This window comes from Emys orbicularis, chromosome 1, assembly GCF_028017835.1.
Source record: "Emys orbicularis isolate rEmyOrb1 chromosome 1, rEmyOrb1.hap1, whole genome shotgun sequence".
NCBI lineage: Eukaryota > Metazoa > Chordata > Testudines > Emydidae > Emys > Emys orbicularis.
This window is the reverse complement of record NC_088683.1, coordinates 184,901,291-184,926,268: the sequence shown is the minus strand read 5'-3', so window position 1 is coordinate 184,926,268 and position 24,978 is coordinate 184,901,291. Positions and strand designations below refer to the sequence as shown.

Here is a 24,978-nt window from a genome sequence, read left to right as displayed (position 1 = left end):
ATAAAGGAAACGGGATACTTCAAAGGAAATTATATGTTCTCACAAGATCTTCTAAGTTAAAGAGCATCTGTGGCTTTAAAGTCTATGCTGTCATATCAATCTAAACTTAAACCACGAAACAAAATAAGCTTCTAACAGCAAGAATGTGTATTAAAAATTAAAGCAATTCTTTCAGTGATATGTAGTTTGCATATATTATAGCCCATATGTTCACGGATGGAACTTTTTTGTTTTTATTTTAATGGTTAGTGAATTATAAAAAAGTAAAGCTCCAGTACATCACTCCTTCTCTTGGTAGGTCCAAAAATACTCTGAGTCCACACTAGGCGGCCTTTAGTCCTAGCTGCTATTCCCGTTGCTAAGTCCATAAATATGTATCTGCAAATAAACTGCTCATTTTCATTATGTAAAACAAAACATAGAAAAGATGCACACAGATACTATTCACTTTACTATTTTAGTCTTGTTTCAAAATTAGGATTTAGAGGTTCTAATGCATTTTAGGAAATCCTGACTACTGGAATCAAAGTGATAAAAAAGTAGCATACTATAGCTTTTAATCACACATACTCATTTGTACTAGAGATAAATTGGGTAATACATTAATAGGGGAAAGATAAAGACTAAAGGCTTAAAGTAAACATCTGTGCTGTAAAGCAGTACCTTTACTAATCCAAAGCTTTAAGTTCCCACACCAAATACATAACTTTCCAAAAATAATCAAGAAAAAAAAATCAATACATTTGTATGTTTTTTATACTATACTTATGAAACACAACATATAGTTCCTTTAAAGTAATGCTGTAATGGCTCTAGATTCTACATTGTCCCAAAAACCTATAAACTCAGCATACTTAGTTATTCTGAACATCACCTTTAATCAGTGATATAATTTTCAAGATATCCCCAAGGAATACACACCTGTGATAAACCTGACCTGCCACTGGATGTCATTGCTACTGTATACATGCAGTTGAAAGACCCTTAACTGTATCTGTAAATAAAGAGCACTGAAAAGTTCAGAAAAGAGTATGCTTCAAAAGGTGTACAAAAGGTGGGTTTGAGAATTCAATGCTACACAATAGAACTGTCTTGACATGCTGCCTTCTCTTTGATGTATTAGGCAGAGCGCCACAATCACCAGCACAGTACCAGAAAAGGTTTATAAAATGGTACAAAGTATTTAAAAATAATATAACATTTTTGCACATACATTAAAAGAGTGTTCCTTTAAAAATAAATGCACCCTTTTCTAACCAGGTGTCTGCTGTTATGGACACCAGAAGTGCTCCCACATAATTCATCAGGATTTCACCACCAAAGTGTTTTGAAATTTAGAGCAGTTGAATATAGAGTTTTTACTATATAAACCATCTAATTCATCTGAGCACTTGAGAAGTAAAAGTTGTGTGTCCTGAATCTAGAAATGTGGATATTAATACTTACCAAAAAACAAGATGCAGAGATTTAAAACAAATAAATTCATATCTGAGAAGCTTTGGGTATCTTTCCATAACAGCAGAGCTGCCATGGCAGGAAAGGACAACTCCTATCCCTCCTCAGCCCAGCCAGGACTTGCAGCTATGAGTCCACTGACTCGGGGAGACCGGAATTTCACAGGGAAAGGCTTATTTCATGGTCATTGACACAGTTTTCATGGCCGTGAAATTGGTAGAATCCTATCTATATGCCAGCATGGCTTCAGTATTAATCATATACGGTCAGGCCCTGAACTCGTGTAAATCAGTATATCTGCAGCAAAGTCAGCAGAGTGACACAGTCTTACACCAGTTGAAGATCTGGCCCAGAGTGTGTTAAAGTGTCTATATTAACATTTTGGCTTAATCAACACAGAAACCTAGTCATATGACTAGAGCCAAAGATTTAACTTTTAGGAAGAATGGTGAGGTGACAATACGGTTGGGGTGGGGGGAATCAAGCCACACTCTCAGGCCTTGACTAGATAGGAAAAAAGCTGTGACGTAACACATTTGAATTAGGTATTTTAAACATGTTTGCACCTAAGATAGGGAATTTTTAAACACCTCTAAAATATCAATCAGCTAACATGTTAGAACAAATATTAAAATCTGTCTATGCTAAGTGATGCCATGTTTTTTCCACATCTGGTTAGCTCACTTACGTTAGTAACCCCGAGGTAAAACAAACAAACAAACAAAAAAAACATATTTGTATTAGTGAAGACAAGGACAAAGACAAGGCAATTTGTGTATTTTTTTTTTTTTAATATAAACTCAGATTAGCAGATTAAGGTAAACCCTATGCTCCCCCATAGTCTTTACAATGCCCTGCTAACCCATGGGAAAGCTACAAACTTGTCTTCACTAGTTAGATAACGGGATGAGTTAAACACACATCTTCCCACCCCCTTCCTCCCTTAATAAAGTCCCAGTCACAAGAGAACAATCCTTCCTTTCATTTCCCCGTGCTCTCTGTCCCCGTCAACTCTAAGCTTTCAAAAGTGAATTCCAAGATATATTGCACTTTTTCTGGAGATTCGGAACACAGGTCACCTATGTAACTATTGATTTAATTAAAGTTACTTCCCATTTAAACCAAAGTAAGTGACAGGACAATCAGACCAATAGATTTCAAAATGACCCAAGGTACAAGTCCCTTGTTTTTGCTTTATATGGAAGTGTCTAGAGATCCTTGCCACTTTCTATTATATTTAGCATTCACAGTCACCCTCCTACCCAACTGAATAATCTTGCAAACCTTGTGAGACAAATTATATTTCTTTAGGTCCTGGATTTCAAACTGAAATCCAGACAGATTAGGTTGATAAAGCAACTGCTTCTTAATCTCTTTCATGGCACAGAACTAGTTTCTCTGGATTCTGAAATAAATTTTGCATTCATTGTATTAGAGGTTTGAGTAGCTGTAGATTTAACAGTTATTCCCAGTAGAGAAGAGAGATTTTGGTTCATGTATTGTATAGTAGAGAAGTTTATATGAACAGAAGACTGAAGAGATAGTCTAGCAAGTAAAACTTCAGTATGTTATTCAACTGTTTTTTTATTTAAAAAAAAAAAAAAAAAAAAAAAAAAGCAGAAATGGAAGTCTGAAGCCTTGTAAGCAGTCAATGTCTACTCCCAACTGTTCTTACACATGCCTGTTCTGGACATTAGATCCACTCATGTGCCAGCGTGAATGTTATCATGCCTTAAAATTAATCAGCACCAGCAATACCTGAATGTTTTGACACTGAACCTTTGCTATAAATTTCCAGTATAACATGGTTGAGGCAAAATATCTTTGTTACAAGAAGTAGGAATACATTAGGAAATTTTGGACGTAAAGCCAGGTCATCACATGACATTAAGACCTATAGGAACACACAAAATTTTGGAAAAAAAGACGATCTACATTTACTATAGATACATTTTTGTTGAGGAAACAAATCACAGAACATTAATTTTACCCATTAGCTAACAAACAAAGCCACAAAGCTCCTCCCCATCAGAGGACAAAGAATGACTCAAAGTTTGCGTAACCTTTGAACCTCTAATTTGTATGAAGCAACACATGTTGAAAACCAAACTAAAAGTTGAGCAAGTTGTATGAAACACAAGCATGAAATATAAGCATATTCTCTGTGTCATTACATGACTTCAGGAGGGCATTATGTTCCTTTCTGGAAGGATCTATTTAATTCACCCTGGCCTCAAGTCTTAATTATTCAACCTTTTCCTTTTTTTCCTAGTTCATTAGAGATGACTCATCACAATCCATTTGTAGGTCTGCTGAACTCTGCTATGGAAACATTTATCTCATCATACTGTCAGGAAACATGTAAAAAATAACCACATTTTTAGAGCTAATGACACCTCTAGTAATGTCTGAAGGTATTCAAAGTGAAATAAGCACCTGAAATTATCAAGTCCTTTTTTCCCCAGTAGAATTAAAAGATGATGATTAACTACTGTGCAAGAAGGAAGGAATGTGACTCCTTCAAACTGGATATGAATGTTAATCTGAAATAGAGGGGTCAGCTTTAGTATTCCATACAAGTTCCACTATCTTGAACTTTCTTCTAGAAAGGCCAATTAGTTGCCTCATTCTGGAGAAATGGATTTAGTGCATTTGTTTAGCTATTATATGTAACATATGTACAGAATATGTAACCATGTACTGAAATTAAAATTTTGGGATGGGTCATAGCAAACTGTGACTCAAGTAATCTGAATATGGGTATAGAGAGTAACTGCAAGTCTTGTAACACCAAGCAGTTATGATTAGCAGTAATGACAATACATCCCGTTGTCATCATGAATTTTAACTGTATTTGTTAATTAAGGTCTAATTACCAAGAAGTTATTCTAATCAGAAGGCAAGATACAAACAGTTCATCCTATTTAATGGCACAGTGCTTATGTTATGTATCACAGTACACTGATGGCTCACTCAATACCAAGTGGAAATCCTCAGTCTTCACGGCTCTCCATGAGATTGGCCTAAGTTACCAAGATTTCCTCTGAATCAGTGACATCCCTAGACAGATACAATCCTTAGAAACTATGGCACTGTCAACCTCAAGCATGAAACTTATGGAAGCAACAGGAGGAGTTGTGATGCAGCTGTCCTAAGCCTATGGAACTCTTCTCTGAAAGTGGTGAGATTTGTGGTCATTACTTGTGCAACTAAGCTTTCCCACAGCCCCATCATTGAAATAATCAGCTTAATATAGAAAAAAGATGACTACTATATATCAATATCTAATCCTTGCTGCCTCAGAGGAAGGAGAAAACAAAAATGTACCAAATGTAAACCTGTATGCTGTAGTAATGATTTGTTAGGAACACAGCTAGTATGGTAAGGAGGATGATATAAATGCATAAACACACAAGATTAAATGTACAGCATTACCTAGGTCTTGTCTATACAGGGAAAAGCCTTGAATAACTAGTGAGGAGTAGCTATTGCTCAAGAGCTATTCTGCACTAACTCTTATTCCACACTAAGAGCAACTTTGGATTCACTTAAACTACATACTTTCAAAGTTAGGAGTTAGTGTGAAGTAACTATTGCACCATGAGTCCACACCATAGCTGTTATGCACTAACTTCCCTGTGAATTCCCCATGTAGACAAGCCCTTAGACCGCAGACAATACACTGTATGTATGCAAACTGTTGATTTGTTATATTTACAGTATCGAACTGGTTTTGTACGTACTTTGAATAGTCAAAAAGTCTGCTGTCCCAAAGACTATGGGTTCCTCTAGGACCAGAATGGAAAAAGCAGGAATCTGTACCATCAAATTTGTTCAGACCATCCTCAGAGTTATTTGATGCATGGCTGTGTACAACATCCAATAGAACAGTAATTCCCAAGGAGTGGGCAATGTCAATCAATTCCTTCAGATCATCTGGGGTTCCATAACGGCTGCAAGCATGAAAATACAATGCATTAGGCAGAGCTAACCTCAATTTTTTTTAAAAAGGCTGAATACGGTTTATGCAGAAAATTATACATTCATAGAGTTAATAGATAAAAGCTTAAGTAATTTACTAGGGAACTCCTATGTAGAGGGAATGAATGATCTTCAGATAGTCACAATTCCCCGCTGTTGGAGTAGCAATTGTGCAATACAAACTGACAATAAAGACATTTAAACAAAATAGTACACTATATACTGACTAAATTATAAATAATAATTTAGGCATGTTTAAAGTTTTTAAAAATGGGTTGCCCCCAAATTTGAGCTTTTTCCTCCACTCACTTCAGGGAAAAAAAAAAAAAACTAGTCTTGGATAAAACTGGTTTATGAAAAGTATTCAAATTTTCAGTCTTATTTTTAAGCAGTTTAACACACTTTGCACCTGTGCTTTTCATATTTAATGTAAACTATTTTCTTGTTTAGTATACAAACTTCACAAATGTCTAGATGATTAGAATTAAATAATCCACTTGGTATTCAGTGAGCGATCAGTGTACTGTGATACATAACAAATTACTATGGATTCAAATGAGTACGAAATAATGAAAATAACACCCCCGCCCAAAATTTGCCACCTGTTGCAAGTTATCTGACTTTTACTTACTTGGTGCCATTATTACAGTTCAATTATTTTTATTTAAATCATCAAAGGCTGTCAATATACAATGCGCAGTTTGTTCAGCTAATTAAAACCAATTAAAGCTTCCTAAGTTTTTCAGTTTGTCACTTTTCTTCTTGATGAAGCTTAAAAATAACGTTCAAATTTACCTTCATTTTCTTGAACAATTTATCTTTAACCATCACCTATTTCTACAAACTGATGGGCCTCAAAGCCATCTAAATACAGTCTGCTATGAGTATGCAATAAATTTAATTCTTACAGGATATGCAACTTGTCATTTCATTACATGACTACCCTTTTTGTAAAGCAAAACAATTAGGCAATACCTATTATGAACAAGCACCATAAAGATACTTTTATTTACCACAACACAACATGCTGGACATCATTTGTGCTAATTCTCAATTTTGCACAACAGTCTATGGATAAAAAAACAAAGCTGAGGTCCTAAAGTTCAGAAGCTGGGATCAAAATGCTTTGCCAATTAACATTTCTCATGATCTTTCTATTATACTGTCCACTATATTAAAATTTCATATAGAACTGATAATTCTAGACAGCTGTTTGATAATTATAGACAGCTGGTTTGATTTATTAGGATAAAAAAACTCAATACAAAGTGAAGTCTGGATATGATGCCAGAATTCTTACAGTGTGCTATTTGCCTAAATTTAAATACTATTTCACCAGCCACAGAAAAAAGTGAAAGGTGTGCATAAGTCCTTAGAAAAACCTACCTTGATGCTGCAAAAAAACTTGTGATTTGATAACCAAAACTGGCATAGTAAGCATGTTCCATAATAGCCATCAGCTGAACACAATTGTATCCTGTTAAAAAAATCCCACAGTTACATGTCTAAACAATAATTTGATACACATATTTGATATACTAGAAAAGTTAATTACATCTAAACTGCTTCTCTTTCCTTATTTTATCTGGTTCTAAATCTCTAATGTCCAATTAATAATTAAGCACAGACTCAGTCTTTCTTAAAAGTAACGCCATTTTAACATTTTATACTTGTATGACCTTCCCATCAAAAATGGGAAGATCAATTTCTCAGGTGATCTACATATGAATAGATATATTGAATCTATCAGTTTGAACAAGCAATAAATGATATGCAAATATAATCTTAATTTGACTTCAGAATATTAACGACACCAATCTGCATGTCCTGAACTTCAGCTGCACTTTTGATATTTACAGTGTTGTCATGAAAGCAAACTAAGAGTAACTGATTAATAGTGCTATATCTTGCACTTTACCAAGATTTTTCTTAGTATTTCAAACACATTTTATTTCTATCTTTAATCATTACATATTTTCTTTCCAAACTCGTTTCCCTCAAGGAATCTTTCAAAAAGAACAAACATTAAAGCCGTATAATTCTGCTTTGAGCTTACTGAAGCAGCTGAGAACCAAGAAAAACTTTTTTTTTTGGTCCCTTATTCAACCCAAACGTGTTTCGCTAGGATATTAAATGAAGAAAAACTAAAGGGAAAAATTATATTTTAATGATGAAACTGTCATACTTAAAACAAATCTCTGCTAGATCTATGAATCTAAGCTAACTCTAATATCAGCAAATAAATGCCCTATCAGCAAGTGATAACCTTCAGGTCTATTTGAAAAGTCTGTCGAGACCACAGTTTCTCTTTAGTATTAGTTTTAAACTCAAATCTTCAGCATATTATTTAGCCTATGCTTCAGTCTAACTTTATCCTGTTTATTTATCTGTGATGTCACGCTTATTTTTGCCCTCAACGTCATTATAGTTACTATAAAAAAAATGGGCTGACATTAGCTTACCAATTTGTCTAAGGTATATAGCCATTTTATAATTGAGGATTGTTGCATGGTTACCCACAGCATTTTTGTAAATACACAGTACAAATTATGTCAAATGATTATCATTTTATTTGCTTACTATTTATCTTGTTGTTTGCCATGTATATATTTCTTCACACTTTTAATATTTCAGCATTCTGACAAAAAAAGAGTGCCCCTTAAGAAAATTATTAAAAATAACAAATCCTTAATTAGGTCTGGCTACAAACAGGTAGATAAAATTTAAATCAGGCATACCCGTAAATGATTGATATTGTTCATACATTTATATTATTGTTATTTTGAAGTCTGAAACCATTTTACATTGTATCCATGACATTCCTCCTCCCCCTAACGAAAAATCTGTAGGCAGAGTTGCATGCTTTCAGACTTCCATTGAAAACATTAGTCTCCTGGAAAGCAAGAAATTAGTTTACAAGAGAAAAACAACATAACCACAAGATTAAGTGTTAAATCTGTATTTTTAGCTGGTTATGGTTAGCGGTCCCCAAATACAGAAACTCACTCACTCTGGCAGTCAGCTTAACTTTAGTGACAGGTTTCAGAGTGGTAGCCATGTTAGTCTGTATCAGCAAAAAGAACGAGGAGTACTTGTGGCACCTTAGAGACTAACAAATTTGCTTATGCTCAAATAAATGTGTTAGTCTCCAAAGTGCCACAAGTACTCCTCGTTCTCTTAACTGTAGTGAATGACGAAAGGCATTTTTGTCAAAACACTGACTTTAATATAAATCATATTTTATTTATGGTTGGTTTGGTTAATATGTGGATGAGCGCTGTGCGTATCTAGTGTTTGACATCATATCTGGTTTTACTAGCTGCCATTAATATGCCAACACTTGCCATAGATACTAAATAAAGTTAGCATAGTTATTTCCCATTCCAAACACATTAAGGCATATCATCATTGTAGGGTAATGGCTAGCAAGTGCTCATGTAATCTTTTATGTGCCAAAGTGCAACGACTCTTAAAGCACAAAATAATATAAATAATTGGTTCTTTTTTGTTGTTGAGATAATCATTCCAACAATTTTATCTACAGCCTATACAGTTACAATAATATACCACAATTCTTTCCTAAACAGAACTGCTCATGTTAATTGCTGTGTAATACTAGAAGAGAAAGTTACTCACCTTGCAGTAACTGAGCTTCTTCGAGATGTGTGTCTCTGTGGGTGCTCCACTCTAGATGCCATTGATCGGAGATCTTCGGTAGCAGTGCCTGGTCGGGACACATGCGCTCAAGCTGGCGTCTCACGGTCTCGTTAGAATCTGCCCGAGCACGCATGTCCCACGCCCCCCTCAGTTCCTTCTCTACCATGGAGAAATCATACTAGTACTCCAAAGTAGAGGGGAGGAGGGCGGGGAGTGGAGCAGTACCCATTATGGTTGGTGGGACTTTGGAGATGTGGCAGTGAGTACTGTAGAGAGTACTGTATGACTACTATGGTGTCTGCCGTGGTATCCTGCGTGATGGCATAGTGTTTGGCAAACGTGTGTTCAGATGACCATGTAGCCGCTTTACAGATGTCAGGAATGGGTACGTTATGTAAGAAGGCAATGGATGTTGACATGGCTCGAGTGGCATGAGTTCTAATGCCTTCGGGTGGTTGAATATTTTGGATGCGGTAACAGGATCTGATGCAGTCAGAGATCCACTTGGACAGGTGATGCCTAGAGATAGCCGTACCTTTCGATCTTTCGGTAATGGAGACAAAGAGTCGCGGGGACTTACGAAATGGTTTAGCCCTGTCTAAATAACAGGTGATTGCTCGCCTGACGTTGAGAGTATGCAGAGTTGCCTCGTGCAGAGTCTTGTGAGGTTTGGGATAGAAAGTAGGTAAGTATATCGGTTGGTTAAGGTGGAAGGCGGACACCACCTTAGGGAGAAACTTAGGATGTGGTCTCAGGGTGACTTTGTCTTTGGAGAAGATTGGGTAGGGAGGATAGGCCATCAGGGCACTTATTTCTCCTAGTCTCCATGCTGACGTTATTGCAACTAAGAAAGCTACCTTCGTGGACATATGAAGAAGAGAGGAGGTAGCCAAGGGCTCGAATGGAGGTTTCATGAGACCACGGAGAATGAGGTTAAGATTCCATGTAGCTGCCGTTGGATAAATTTCCGGGTTGATATTTTGTAGGCCCGTGAGAAATCGTTTTATGTTGGGGTGGGTAAAGAGCGAGTAGCCTTCTAACAAGTCATGGAAGGTGGTAAGTGCCGCCAGGTGTACTTTGATGGAGCGGAGTGAGAGTCCATCCTGTTTCAATTTTAGAAGGTAGTCTAGGATGTTAGGGAGGGTTACCGTATGGGGTGTTAAGTGATTATGTGAGCACCACTGGGAGAAACGTTTCCACTTCTGCAAGTAAGTTTTAGGAGTGGAATCTTTTCTATTGTGCAAGCAGACGTATCAAACTTGCTCAGAACAAGCTAGTTCGTGGGTTTGGAACCATGAAGAAAACATGCTGTCAGGTGGAGCTTCTGGAGCGGAGGTGAAGAACCCATCCGTTGTCCTGGGAATGCAGATCTGATCTGCTGGGGACAGTCCGTGGATGACGGGAGGACATGTGGAGTAGGTATGGATACCACATCTGTCTCGGCCAAGCCGGGGCAATAAGTATGACCCGGGCCTTGTCGTCTCTGATCTTGCGAACAACCCTGTGCAGCAGAGGGATTGCTGGGAAGGCATCCAGGAGAGAGGTGTTCCATGGGATGAGGAACGCGTTCCCTAGGGATGCAGTCCTGAGTTCTGCTCTGGCACAAAATAGACAACATTTGCGATTCTGGGTTGTGGCAAAGAGATCTATTGACGGGGTGCCCCAGAGGGAGAAGAGCTGTTGAAGTATTGTGGGGTGCAGTTCCCATTCGTGTTCTGTAGAGAAGTGCCTGCTGAGTGCATCGGCAGTAGTGTTGTGGCAGCCAGGTAGGTAGGAAGCAATGATTTGTATGTGATGTTGTATGCACCAATTCCATAGCCGGATGGCTTCCATGCATAGGGAATGTGATCAGGCTTCCCCATCTGTTGATGTAGAACATACATGCTATATTGTCTGTTAGGACCCAAATATATTTGTTCTTTATGAGGAGAAGAAAGTGAAGGCAAGCACGTCTCACTGCTCTGACCTCTAAGAAATTTATGTGTAGGAGCATCTCTGACATGGACCAGTGGCCTTGTGCCTTGTGTCCTTCTAGATGCGCTCCCCAACCGATTAGGGAAGCGTCCGTGGTGAGTACGAGCGTTGGGGATCGTTGCTGGAAGGTTATGCCCGTGCAGAGGTTTTCTGGTCTTGTCCACCATTGTAGGGAAGCTAGAACATTGGCTGGAGGAGTTAGCAGCATACCTAAGGTGTGTCTGTTGGGTTTGAAGTTGAAGTTGAGCCAGCCCTGAAGACATCTCATATGTAGCCTGGCGTACTTGACCACCAAGGTGGTGGCTGCCATGTGACCAAGGAGCTGTAGGCAAATTCTTGCCTGTATCCTGGGACGAACAGAGAGCGTGCATATGAGCTGTATGATAGCTAGGAATGTGATGTGGGAGTGAGAATCTGGTTCGGATTGAGTCCAGATGAGCTCCAATGAACTATCTGCTGTGTAGGTGTCAGGGTGGATTTTTGGACATTTATTTGGAGGCCTAGGCTGTGGAAGAGGGAGATGGCTAAATGGGTAGCTTGTAGCGTCTTACCATAGGAGTTGCTCTTGATGAGGCAATCGTCCAGGTAGGAGAACAGCATGATCCCATGTTTGTGGAGGTGAGCCACAACTACAGCTAGAGTCTTGGAAAATACTCTCGGCACTGTGGAGAGGCTGAAAGGAAGAACTCTGTATTGAAAATGGTCGTGTCTGATTGTGAATCGTAGGAAGCGTCTGTGGGCTGGATGAATTGATATATGAAAATAAGTGTCCTGTAGGTCGAGGGCTGTGAACCAGTCCCCTTGATCCAGTGCAGGTATTATTGTGCCCACTGTGACCATCTTGAATCTTTGTATCCTCACAAATTTGTTCAGTTGACGTAGGTCTAGTATAGGCCTCCATCCCCCGGGCTTTTTCTGGGTCAGAAAGTAATGGAGTAGAACCCTTTCCCTGAAGGTTGTGTCAGCACAGGTTCACTGCGCCTACTTGTGGAAGGTGAGCCACTTCTGCGCGAAGTAAGCGCTCGTGAGAAGGGTCCCTGAAGAGGGATGGAGAAGGGGTATGAGTAGGAGGGTAGGATATAAAAGGTGGGGTAACCGGACTGAACTATTTCAAGGACCCAACGGTCCTGCATAATCTGCTGCCAGGCATGTTGGAAACCCTGGAGGTGAAATGGGCAAGTAGGTGGTGGAATAAAGGGGTGGTCGTGCAGACCCTCGACCGACGCTTCAAAATTGTTGTTTATTTCCCAATGGGTGGGAGGCAGTTGCTTGTGCTTCATTTTGTCTGTGCTTAGGAGGTCTAGCGCGATTCCTGGTTATATTGTATGGTCTGGGTTGAGGCCGGTAATACTGTTGTTTGCATGGTCTTTGATAAGGTTGGTATCGTTGTCTCCTGGGAAGGGATGGGTGAATGCCCAGGGTGCGCAGTGTCACTCTAGAATCTTTCATGGTGTGAAGGACTTCATTCGTTTTTGTGGAAAAAAGAGCTTATCTTTATCCAAGGGGAGGTCCTCCACTTTGGTCTGCAGGTATTTAGGGATGCCAGATGCAGAGAGCCATACAGATCTGCGCATAACCACAGCAGATGCAATAGTGCGGGCTGCTGTGTCCGCTGTGTCTAGAGATACTTGTAAGGCCATTCTTGAAATCAATTGGCCCTCAAGAAGGACTGACTTGAAATCTGCTCTCCTATCCTCTGGAATATAGGAGGCAAATTCCAAAAGTTTATTGTAATTATCGAAGTCGCAGCTTGCAAGGAGGGCAGAATAGTTCGCAATTCTGAATTGTAAAGTGGAGGACGTATAAACCTTGCGAACCAAGACGTCAAGGCATTTAAGGTCCTTGTCTTGTGGGGTAGGTCAATAGTGTGGCTGTTTCATCCTTTGTGCAACTGCATCTATAACAAGAGAGTTCGATTGTGGATGAGAAAATAAGAAGTCAGCATCCTTAGCGGGAACATAGTATTTACGTTCAGCCTTTTTGGAAGTTGATAAGAAAGAGGCTGGAGTCTGCCAGACAGTGTCAACTGGTTTCAGGAGTGCATCATTTATGGGGAGTGCGATCCTTGAGGGCGCAGAGGGTTGGAGGATTTTGAGGTGTCTCCTGAACCTCTTCTAAGGGGATGTCTTGGTTGAGGGCCACCCTCTTGAAAAGTTCTTGAAATTGTTTACAGTCGTCCACATTCTGTGGAAGCAGAGGGAAGAGGATTCCGTCTGGAGCTGATGGAGAGTTAGGGGACAGTGAGTCAGGATATGGTCCATAGCTCACGTTCTTGGGGGGGGGGGTTCAGGCGCTCTAGAAGTAGACGGAGCTGGAGATCGAGGCGCAGAAGGGAGGTAGAGGTTTGGTTGAAGGGGCTTGAGGGTGAGTGGCAGTAGGAGGTGGCCACAGGTACCACTGAGGCCAAGGCATAGGGTAGGAGAACCCAGGCGCCTCCCATGGGGGGCGAAGTAGGGAAACTGAGGCTGGTAGTTGTGAGCCATGACCTGAGGTGGAAAAGGTTCTGGTGGAGGAGGAGAAGCAGGTGGGGAGAACTCTATCTGCTGCTGCATAATAGGTTCGCTGTCAGTAAAGGTAGCCAGGTCAGGTGGAGAGAGTGGCTGTTCAAAAAGTGAGCCCTGTGTATCCAGGAGTGGGGAATTAGGCTCAGGTGTCACTGAGAGGTCACATTGACTGAGAAACTGTTGCTCCTGCTCCCTGGGCTGCGTTGAGCATGAACTGCGCTCAGGAACATTACCGAGTCTGAGTTTTTCCAGTGCCACGGGTCGCTTGGAGTTGCCCTGCACGGGGTCCGCTGCCAGTACCAGAGCTGCAGGCAGGCTTGGTGCTGACGTTCTTTTCGGCGCCGGGACAGAGTGCGCTGTCGGCACTGCGTCTGTTTTCAGTGCCAAGCACACCGGTGTCGAGGAGACCTTCCAGTTACGGGAGATCGGGTCCCTGCCTCTGTGCTCCGCGGGAGCCGCGGCTGAGGCATTGTGACAGCCTGAGGCGCCTGCCTTCTGTACTGTCAATACAGAGGGTAAGGATCTCACGGGAGACCCTTTACCCTTGTTAAAGTCTCTCCTCAGAGACTGTTGCGCTTCTTGCCTCTGCTCCTGAGAGGGTGAAGCCATGCTCCCAATTGGTTCAGATCTGGTCGGGGAGTGTGAAGGAGAGGGTTTCACTTTCCCCGTCTCCAAAGGCGGCTGTAGAGATTTCCCCATTCATAGCATTTTAAGCCGCAGGTCCCTGTCACAACGAACCCTGGTCTTGAGGCTCGTATGGTGGAGGCACTTTGCGGGGGCGTGTGTTTCGCCAAGGCACTTCACACAGCGTGAGTGCCCATTAGACCTTGGCATGGAGTCCTGACAGGAAACACACTTCTTAAATCCTGAAGCCCCTGGCGTTATGAATTAGAAATGGCAGGGGAGTGTGTCTCAGCGGGAGACAAGCCTGAAGTGTAAAAGTTTTGTTGTTGATGTTTTGTTTTAAACTAAGTAACTAAACAATGTAACTATTCTAAAGGAAGGGAAACAACTGGGATGTTACTAACAACTGTTCATATGTTCTTTGCAACTGTTTCCTAGAGAGACCAGGGAAGAGAATCAGCACTGCCCCGAGTCCTATCTTTAGCTGAGGATGGTTGAGAAGGAACTGAGGGGGGCACGGGACTCGAGCGCTCAGGCAGATTTTAACGAGACCGCGAGACACCAGCGGAGCGCGTGCGTCCTGACCAGGCACTGCTACCGAAGATCTCAGATCAACGGCGCATCGTCACCTAGAGTGGAGCACTCGAAGAAGAACATTCAAATTATCACTTTAAAATTGTCACACTTCACATAGCAAACTTAAAACTAGATACTGTATTTTTTCTATATACATATATAGAAAAATAAAATGTAGCTAGTACATTACAAATAACTGAAAACAGATTATTTAAGCTTCACACACAACCCCCCCCCCCACAGACACTCAATTATCTTTTCCAATAAGAGCAGAGACGTATTACAAATTTCTCTCCACACACATCGCACCAAGAAGCATGTTACTTACCGAGATCCTTTATTTTAGGTAGTATGTTGTATGTAAAGTTTTTATAAGAAGCAACTTTCCCTTCTGGGGAAGCAATTCCCACGTGAGATTCATAAATTCTTAAGCTTTTTGGTTTCTTTGGTTGAGGATGTTTGCGCTATTGAATAGAAAATGGTTGTCATTAAAGCATAGCATCTGAGAATGTCAATCTTGTTATATAAACACACTGTTTACACAAGTAAGAGAAAAAAGAACCAGTATATTAATTTTAAAATCAGGTAAGAGAATTGTTATGCAACGTATTTCCGCTAGATTAACGCAATTAAAATTGTAAATACAAAAAAACCCTACTCCAATATTAAGATTGAAAAAAAAAAAAAAATCAAAGAAATTGATCACTCTTTACTTGACATCCTCACAATCAGTACTTCAATGACTTCATTGCGCAAATGTCTTGAAGTGCTGATTTTGTGTGAAAGTGACTTTAAAACGGCACAAAGAAAACAGGTCTGCTGATTGTATTCTTAGTCAGATCTGCTCAATTTAATGACAAAAAGATTTTATTTTATTTTTTTAGTAAAGCACATTTTTCTGGTTAGTGCAGGACATAAAAATTCCTTTGCCAATGTCAGGTAGAAAATTCCACTCAGCTGGGGAACCTAAGTTTTACAGAATATAAGCATTCATTAAGTACAGTTCTAAAGACCACCTTTCAAATGTGACAACTAGAGTTGGTCAAAAAGCCTCTGGAAAAAAATCAAGTAAGGAGTTTGTATTCCAAGTTGATTTTTCCCCAGGAAATTTATTGGGATTAAATTCCAAACTTGGGAAAAAAATTCACTCTCTCCCCTGCCATGCCTTCCTTTCATTCTATTGCATTCAATGTCAAAAAGGACTCTTATCCAAGGTTTTCACTACCACCAGCGCCCACACAAATACACACTTTTCCCCATACTATCTTTTCAAAATTTCTCCAAATTTGGAAAAGGTTACAGGGTGGCAAAGTCACTGCATTTCATTTTCCTTTTGCCAGCTGAACTTTTCCAAGTTGGAAAAAGTTTTGAAATAATGTGGAGAAAGAGGGATGAAAAAAGCCCAACAAATATTTTCCTGCACTCAGTGGCCAAAAAAAAAAAAAAAAAAAGGGGGGGGTGGGGTGGGGTGGGGGGGAAAGAGGGAAAGAAGGGGGGAAAGAATAGTTATTTACTCTGGCTCTTTGAGATGAGTTTTCCACATACATCCCACTTCTTGTCCACATATGCCCCATGGGAGGAAGATTGGAGTTTTGGCTATCAGTGTCCTTTGGGCCACGACTGCACTCTAGATGTTCCCCTGGCCTCCTCACACACCTGCGGACATGAATGGTGGAGTAGGCCCAACAGTTCCTTCATCAGTTCCTTCATCAATAAAGAATACAGGTAGTATAGGACTTTGTAGTAGAAGGAAAGGATGGCAGGTTGTGGAACGCATCCTTCCACCAACCTAGTGGTGAGAAGACTTCTTGCAGGACTTTCACCATCATATTCATATGATGCTTTATGGATAGATACATGGATTTCAACTTCTCTGTATACAGCATAGGTAAAGTCTGGCATATTGTGAGACATGGGTGCAGAAGGCCATGTGACCAAAGAAGGATGCATCTGCAGGGTGAGCCTGCAGATGATTGATGAGTCCTACTATTGCCTGGAACCTCTCCTGTGGTAGTTAAGCTCTTGCTGACCTCAGATCTAATATTGCTCCTATATATTCTGTAGTCTGGGTTAGCAAAATGAGGATTTTCCCCTGTTCATTTGGAGCCCCTATATGGTAAAGAGCCGTAAGACATTGTAAATCGAGCTGGTCATTGATCACCTGCTGGGAAAATTTTACCCAGATCAGCCAGTTGTCCAGGTTTGAATATACCAGACTGTAATGTGTTCTTAAGTGGGCTGTGCCTGCTACACTCTTGCTGAATACGTGTTGGTGCCATGCAAAGACTAAAGGGCAGGACCATGTATTGGTAGTAAGTCCATCACTATGAAACTGAAGTATTCTCTCTGCGATGGGTATATGGACAGATGGAAAGAAGCATCCCAAAGCTGAGAACTACAAATCCATCTTGAGTATTTAATGAGGGAATAATTGAGGCCACGGTTAGCATCCTGAACTTGTAGTTATGGATGAATCTGCTGTGATATCAAAGTCTATAATCAGATGCCAATCTCCATTCTTTGGGAATAAAAAGTAATGGGAGTTGCAAGTTGCAAAAGGGTATCTAATTATTGATTTAACAATATCTTGTAAGAGGGGTCCCTGGAAAGGAAAAGGGAAGAAAGGTAGGGCTAGTAAGGGCCTGGAATTGGATAAAATACCCCTTTTTAAAATAGTTTCCAGGACTCGGTGGTCTGAGGTGATCTGGTTCCAGGATACCCCAACAATTTTTTTAAAAAGTGGTCACGAAGTGTGTGTGCGTGGGGGACGGAGAGGGGTATAACTCCTGAAATGGTTCTGATTAGCTCTTGATGATCGAATCAAACTTGTTGCTGTGAAGTAGCATGCACCAAGGATGCAGTGGGAGAGGGCTAACTGCAGGGGAGCCTTTGGCTCCTTCCATTGTGGTCCCAACATTATCTGTGGGTGACAGTACTAAGGTGTAGATAGCCTCAGTCTGATGATGCTTTGGGATGTGGTCTGCTTCCTCCTTGGTGCTGGCAAGTATATGCTCAATGACAGAGAGTGGCTCTCAAATCCTTTAATGATTAAAGGCCTTCAACTGTTTGCACACTGATAGATCACAAACTTCATAAGAACATAAGAATGGCCGTACTGGGTCAGACCAAAGGTCCATCTAGCCCAGTATCCTGTCTACCGACATTGGCCAATGCCAGGTGCCCCAGAGGAAGTGAACCTAACAGGCAATGATCAAGTGATCTCTCTCCTGCCATCCATCTCCACACTCTGACAAACAGAGTCTAGGGACACCATTCCTTACCCATCCTGGCTAATAGCCATTAATGGACTTAACCTCCATGAATTAATCCAGTCCTCTTTTAAACGCTGTTATAGTCCTAGCCTTCACAACCTCCTCAGGTAAGGAGTTCCACAAGTTGACTGTGCGCTATGTGAAGAAGAACTTCCTTTTATTTGTTTTAAACCTGCTGCCTATTAATTTCAGGTGACCCCTAGTTCTTGCATTATGGGAATAAGTAAATAACTTTTCCTTATCTACTTTCTCCACATCACTCATATACCTCTATCATATCCCCCCCGAGTCTCCTCTTTTCCAAGCTGAAAAGTCCTAGCCTCTTTAATCTCTCCTCATATGGGACCTGTTCCAAACCCCTAATAATTTTAGTTGTCCTTCTCTGAACCTTTTCTAGTGCCAGTATATCTTTTTTGAGATGAGGAGACCACATCTATACGCAGTATTCAAGATGTGGCCGTACCATCGATTTATATAAGGGCAATAATATAATTCTACTTCTTATTCTCTATCCCCTTTTTAATGATTCCTAACATCCTGTTTGCTTTTTTGACCACGTCTGCACACTGCGTGGACATCTTCAGAGAACTATCTACGATGACTCCAAGATCTTTTTTCCTGATTCATTGTAGCTAAATTAGCCCCCATCATATTGTATGTATAGTTGGGGCTATTTTTTCCAACGTGCATTACTTTACATTTATCCACATTAAATTTCATTTGCCATTTTGTTGCCCAATCACTTAGTTTTGTGAGATTTTTTTGAAGTTCTTCACAGTCTGCTTTGGTCTTAAGTATTTTGAGCAGTTTAGTATCATCTGCAAACTTTGCCACCTCACTTTTTACCCCTTTCTCCAGATCACTTATGAATAAATTGAATAGTTTTTATTCCTATAGCACCTATGGGAGGTCCTCTGTTGATTTTGGACTCCTGGGGTATTCCACAAGAGTGGAGCCCTGAAGCCCTGCGATGAAGCAGCCCGTTGTTATGTTTGGGCTATTATATGGAGATATACCTATCTCATAGAACTGGAAGGGACCTTGAAAGGTCATTGAGTCCAGTCTGCTGCCTTCACAGCAGGACCAAGTACTGTCAGATTTTTGCCCCAGATCCCTAAATGGCCCCCTCAAGGATTGAACTCACAACCCTGAGTTTAGCAGGCCAAACCACTGAGCTATCCCTCCCCCTTATTAAAGGCTATTAACTGTCCTTTGAGCACTACAGATTTTAGCTCCTCTCTGTATTCCTACGGGAGCTTTTACAAGAATTGCGACACCCTTTTCCCAGGTGAGATAGTTGCATTTTAACAGAAGAGCTTGATAATTTGAAATGCACATCTGGAGACTCTCTGGGGAATGGATTTTTCTGCCAAAAAAGTCAAGTTTGTAGGGTCCTTCTCCACGTGTGTCATATTTGGAGACCATCACTGTTTGGATCTTTCATTCACCGCTGTCACCACCAGCCTTTTGAGACTCAGTAGATGCAGAAACCTTAAAAATTTCTTTGTGGGAACTTTATAACATGTATCAGCTTACTTAGAAGTGGATGTACAGATGCTGGAATCTGCCACAATTTCTTAACTGGTTCCAATAACTCCTCATTGACAGATGTGGCAAGCCTACCATGCATGGAGGAGGGCAGACGATCTAGTCATTTGTGGGATTTTTCTTGCACTATCTCCACACAAATTTCCAAGGTGTCTGCCAGGCAGCATAAGAAGTCTCAGAAGCTCCTAATATCATCCAGCTGAGTAGGAATAGAAGGGATGATTGCCTCATTGATTGAAAACAAAGATACTGCTGCCGGAAATAATTGATACTCCCTTTCCTACATGTGTTCTTCTTACTAAGTTCACACTTTACCATAGCAAAGTGAAAACTGACCAGTCATTTTAGTTTTCACTACAGCTATTCAGAACCCTGCAGACAGCAGAGATACTGAAAAGAATTAGATTCATTTCATTCTGCTGCTGAAGAGAGGATAAGAAGAGAGGCTAGGGGAGAAATATAATATCCAACACTCTTCAGAACTTAAGGGGCTCAGGGAAGAGAAACTGAAGACAACACTGGGAAAAAAAGACACTGATCAATTATGAGAATAACTGAGTGAAATCAAGATAGCAAAAAACGAAAGCAAAAAGACAAAAATAGTACATTAAACTTAAAAAAAATACTAAAGAGCAAATTGATCAGCAAAACAGTATTCAACGAGCAGTACACTCCCACATATTCCTTTGAACTGCAAGGGATAGGTCCATGCGGGCATGGCAGCACATTTTTCTTACTATGGCTTTAGGGCTTAGTCTGTGCAGACCAGTAGATTTCAAGGTTTTTTTTTTTTTTTTTTTTTTCAGAAAATGATAAGTGCATTAAAATAGGCACTTATAACAGAACTGTCTTCTCAGACTTTACTATAATATTGATACACCATATGCAAAGTAACTCGTTATAATTAGAACGCACCCTACCCCCCCCAAAAAAAGAACTGACATGACAGAAATCACATCATAAAACATGCCTTGCATGCACTTTTAAAAGCTTTTGAAATATAAAATAAACCTTACTAGATATGGCAGTGGTGGTTCCCAGTGTATCCAATCATAATTCACATTGGTACCTACGCGTGCTACATATTTTGCCCAAGGTGAAATACGGTAGAGAATCTCTCCATTTTTACTACGGATCACCACCTAGAAAATAAAATGAAGACATAAGAGATCACTATAATTTCATACGTACACAAGCACCCGTACAGAAACCGAAGTCTGTTCTCAATGACAGGAGCTTCAGAGGAGAAAAGATTCTCATATTAACTCATACAGCATAACAGTGTTAACAAAAAATAGTCAGACTTTCCTATAAACTAGAAGCCAACTGTGGCAATCTATAATACTTGTTTCTTTTAACATAATATAAAAATGCAGCTTTTTACTAAGACAGGGCTTCCCAATCATCACTTGAAAAGATGAGTTAAGCACAGCAGATGGAACAGAAAAAGGAACACATCTAGTGGGAAACCCTGTATTAGAAGATTAACAATACAAAAAATGAAACTAGGGGGTTGCACAGTTTGAGCTTTTGTAGGCAGAGCACATTGCACACATCAAGGGTTCCTTGCATTCCTCCATTCCCCCCACCAGCTCTCTCTGTGCCACCTCTCAATTCCCTCTATTTCTGGGGCTCCTTGTAGCCCTCTTCTTTCCCCTCTTTCATGCCAGGAGCTATGTACCCTCCATACTCTACTCCACACCCACCCACCCAAGAAAGGGGCTACATGTGGGCCCCCATTCCTCCATTTGTAGACAAACAGAAAAACAGAAAGACCAACAACATTAAAAATGCTGATGAGCAATAAAAATCCATCAGCTATTTTTTTGGATCAATCATCAATTCCTTTTAAATAATGATTCCTAGCTCTTCTATAGTTTCGAAGAAAGTTGGAGTGATATTATATAGATCAGAGTTGCTTATGAACAGCACAAGCCCATGAGACTGTTCCTACCACAGACAGGGTAAAAGGAAAAGAAAACCTGCTATTTAGGGACCAAATCTGTCACAGGAAGAGGGCAGAAGAACACTGTTACCCTTCACTCCACATCTTGCACAAACAGTGGAGACTCCCTGGCTGTCCCATACTTTGGGGATAAGGAGAGGTGGAGGGGATGCAAAGACAGTGCCCATCCTACAGCTTCATCCCTATGAAAACACACAAGTTAAGGTTGTCAAGAGTAATTTGTGTGAACTACTTTACATTCTGGACCTTTAAAACCTTCCCTAAAGAGACACAGATGTAGGATTTAAGCAAGGCATTAGCAGGAAAGTAATAGGAGCTCCTGAAAGAGTAATGCTGCAATGGGGTGGCTATGGAAACAATATTGTAGAGGTTCTAGGTCTCTGAGGATGTCTTGGAACATGTGATTTTTCAAACCAAGAGGTCGACATCTATGAAATAGGAAAACCACACCCTTTCCTCTACTACTTGAAATTGCAGGAGGTCGGTGGCCTGAAGGTCAACATTTTCCACCTGCTTTTGTATCTTACACACGCATTTATTTACTTACATGTGCATTTTGCTTGCAATTAAGTAATTTGCTCCTACATCTTTCTAGGAGGATTCTGGCTGGGACCCATCTTGACAATGGTTGTGGGAGGGTGGTTAAGACCTTTCAATGGAGTAAAAGAGTGATAACTCATATGATGAACTTTTTCCAAGGCTGACCAGGTTGGCATCCAGTCCAAGACTATACTGTGGTTATGTCCTGATCTATGGTGGTGTCCTTCTTAGGCCCTCAGGAGCGATCTGCCTAGCAACCATAGCCCTATTCCTGCACAGAGATACAGGTTGTTAAGCAGGTTCCATTTCATCACCATATTAAAAAGCAGGGTGTGGTGGTGTCGGAGGATAATAGAAACACTGACTGGGCTCTCAGTCAGTCACCAGGGATTAGGTTGAGCTCCTAAAATTAAATGGGATTGCAGCTCCCAGATTCTTGCCACCTGTTTGTGTTACTGCTGCTGCGGGTGTGCCATAGTGCTTCAAGACCATTAGGGCTTGAAAGAGTAGCAAAGTGAGTAAATGGAAATGGTTTAATATTAGCTGAGGCTAACAAAGGATAGTTGATCAGGTATGGGAGGATCATTTTAAGGGTGTCCCCATTTGTTCAGAGGCATAGCGCAATTCTGTGAAACAGGCCAGATAATTTGAAAACAGACATTTAGCTGAGGATGGAACAAACTATGGTGACACAGGAATTTCCAGACTGGATTAGTGGTCCAACAGCAGAGCCACTACCAGATGCTTCGGAGAAAGGAGCAAGAAGTTCTATAGCACACACTGATGGAGTAGCCTGGCCAAAAGAAAATTTCCTCACCACACCTGCAGTTGTTGGGTGACTTGCATACCCTGAAGCAGGCCCTATGAAAAATAGATATTTAATCCTAATCAATGTAACTCTGGATGTTCTCATTATCCATATAAATCTCCTCTTCTTAATCCTAATACATTTGTCTTGTGACAATACATGTTGTTCACATTAGCCAAGCTCAGTGTGTGTGTGTGGGGGGAAGTATTCTAGTTTCAAATGTGTTGCCTTCCTGTTTCACTGAGTGTCTTCACTGGTTGTTTTTGTATTATAAGAAAAGGCAAATGAAGCACCTCACTTACTTTTCCCATACCATTCATTGTTTGTCTGTTTTTGTTTTTGTTTTAAATAGCCCCTTTAGTTACAGAGGAGATGAAAGATGGCCAATTTTTTTTTTTTTTAGTCTCTTCACACAAAAGTCTTTGTATGCATCTAATAATTTTGGCCAGTAAATTCCTTATATTTCTATCTTTTTTTAAACACGAGTTGACCAAAAATGAATATGGTACGTCCTCCACCTGGAATACTATTGTTTTATAATCGTATGCAATATACTGTATGTAATATACTATGTTGTATGAGAAAAACTGGAATGGAAAATAATCATAAAAAAAATATAATCAGACTAACCTAGTTGGCTTTTTTTTTTTTTTGGCCACCATTGTACATTGAACAGAGGTTTCAATGAGCTGTCCACAATAATGTCCAGTCTGAGTGATTACAGAACCCAACAACATACGAGTAATTCAAATTATCCCTTACATAGTTCTTTACTTTGAGTTTGTCAATAATGAGTTTCTTCTCCAATATAATGTACTGGGGCTTTCAAAAGACATCCAGTGGCATAATTTTCCTTTACCACAGCCAGACAGGTTTGTTCTTAACCCCTCACATTACATATCCAGTACAAATGTCTGAAGGAAAAGGCAACAGTCAACTAACTGCTAGATATTCCATGTATTTTGAAAATCCAACTTATTTTCAAACAACAAATAGTTATTTGAACTGCACAGATTTTTGGTTTCCAAAAAACCAGTTGAGAATGCAAAAGTATTACAAAAATCAACTTTGAAGTGATAAAATGGGCTTGGTAAACATAATATTGAAACTAATTTTAAATCTAGTAAAATGGCTTATTTAAATCAAATTATGTAATGAAAAATGCTCAAAGAAACAAACTAGTCTCATACTTAAAATTCACATTATCCCAGATTCTTTGGTACTTAGCTAGTTCTACTGTATGACACATTTAGATAAATAACAGTTAACCGTCAAACCATATTCCATGCATTCCATTTCAATACCATGGAGATTCCAAAAGTCATTGCGCTTTGGCCAAATTTCATATATATAAAAAATAGACTAATTGAATGCACTTGGTTAATATGATAGTAGACATTTCTTCTGAAGAGCTCATCTCATTTCAGTCCCCAACTCTGCTGCTTTCATCTGAAATAGCTATTGGAATAATATTTATTTAAGGGAATGGATAGGCTCCTTAGTTAATAATTATATACCTTTACATCAAGAATCCTCAACAGGTAAATAAATTGCTCTTCAAAATATTTTATATGTAGAATGAATTTGTTTCTCACATACTACTCTCTTAACATGCAATTGTACATAGGCTGTGCTAATGCACAACAACTTAAGTTTCTGATCTTTACACAGCCTTATAAAACTTGAAATGAATGATTTATATTTGAAGGAGTAAGAGAGCAGACTATTAATCTCATTCATTTTTGGTCTAAGCTTTTATTCTAGGACAATTTAACTTTTAACATTATTATGCAAAGATATAAAAGACCTCTTAGCTCTAGCGAAAAGGGCACATTTATTGAAGAAGAGAAGACACATAATTTAGTTAACTTTGCAGATGCCAGAAGAGTCTCCTAAAAAGGGCAATTATCTTAACAAGTAATCAGAAAGTGTAAGTCTGGCCTCTCGCACAAAATGATTTTCCTCAGTAGGACTCTTTCTCAACGAGGGGCATTTTCTAAAATTTTCCTAACACTGTTGTATCTAATTTAGCCACACCATTGTTAACAGCACTATAAGCCCTACAGTTGCCTG

At 39.9% G+C, this 24,978-nt stretch overlaps 1 protein-coding gene across 1 annotated transcript in view; it reads right to left on the bottom strand.

Annotated features, from left to right (window-relative positions):
- GBE1 (1,4-alpha-glucan branching enzyme 1) overlaps positions 1–24,978 on the bottom strand; it is a 296,161-nt gene that overhangs the window by 122,112 nt on the left and 149,071 nt on the right. Inside the window, exons 4-7 of the mRNA XM_065399789.1 lie at positions 20,608–20,733; positions 15,100–15,235; positions 6,823–6,913; positions 5,199–5,408 (exon numbers count right to left, since the gene is read on the bottom strand). Of these exons, the coding sequence (XP_065255861.1) occupies positions 5,199–5,408; positions 6,823–6,913; positions 15,100–15,235; positions 20,608–20,733 (563 nt within the window). The remainder of the gene's footprint in view (positions 1–5,198; positions 5,409–6,822; positions 6,914–15,099; positions 15,236–20,607; positions 20,734–24,978) is intronic.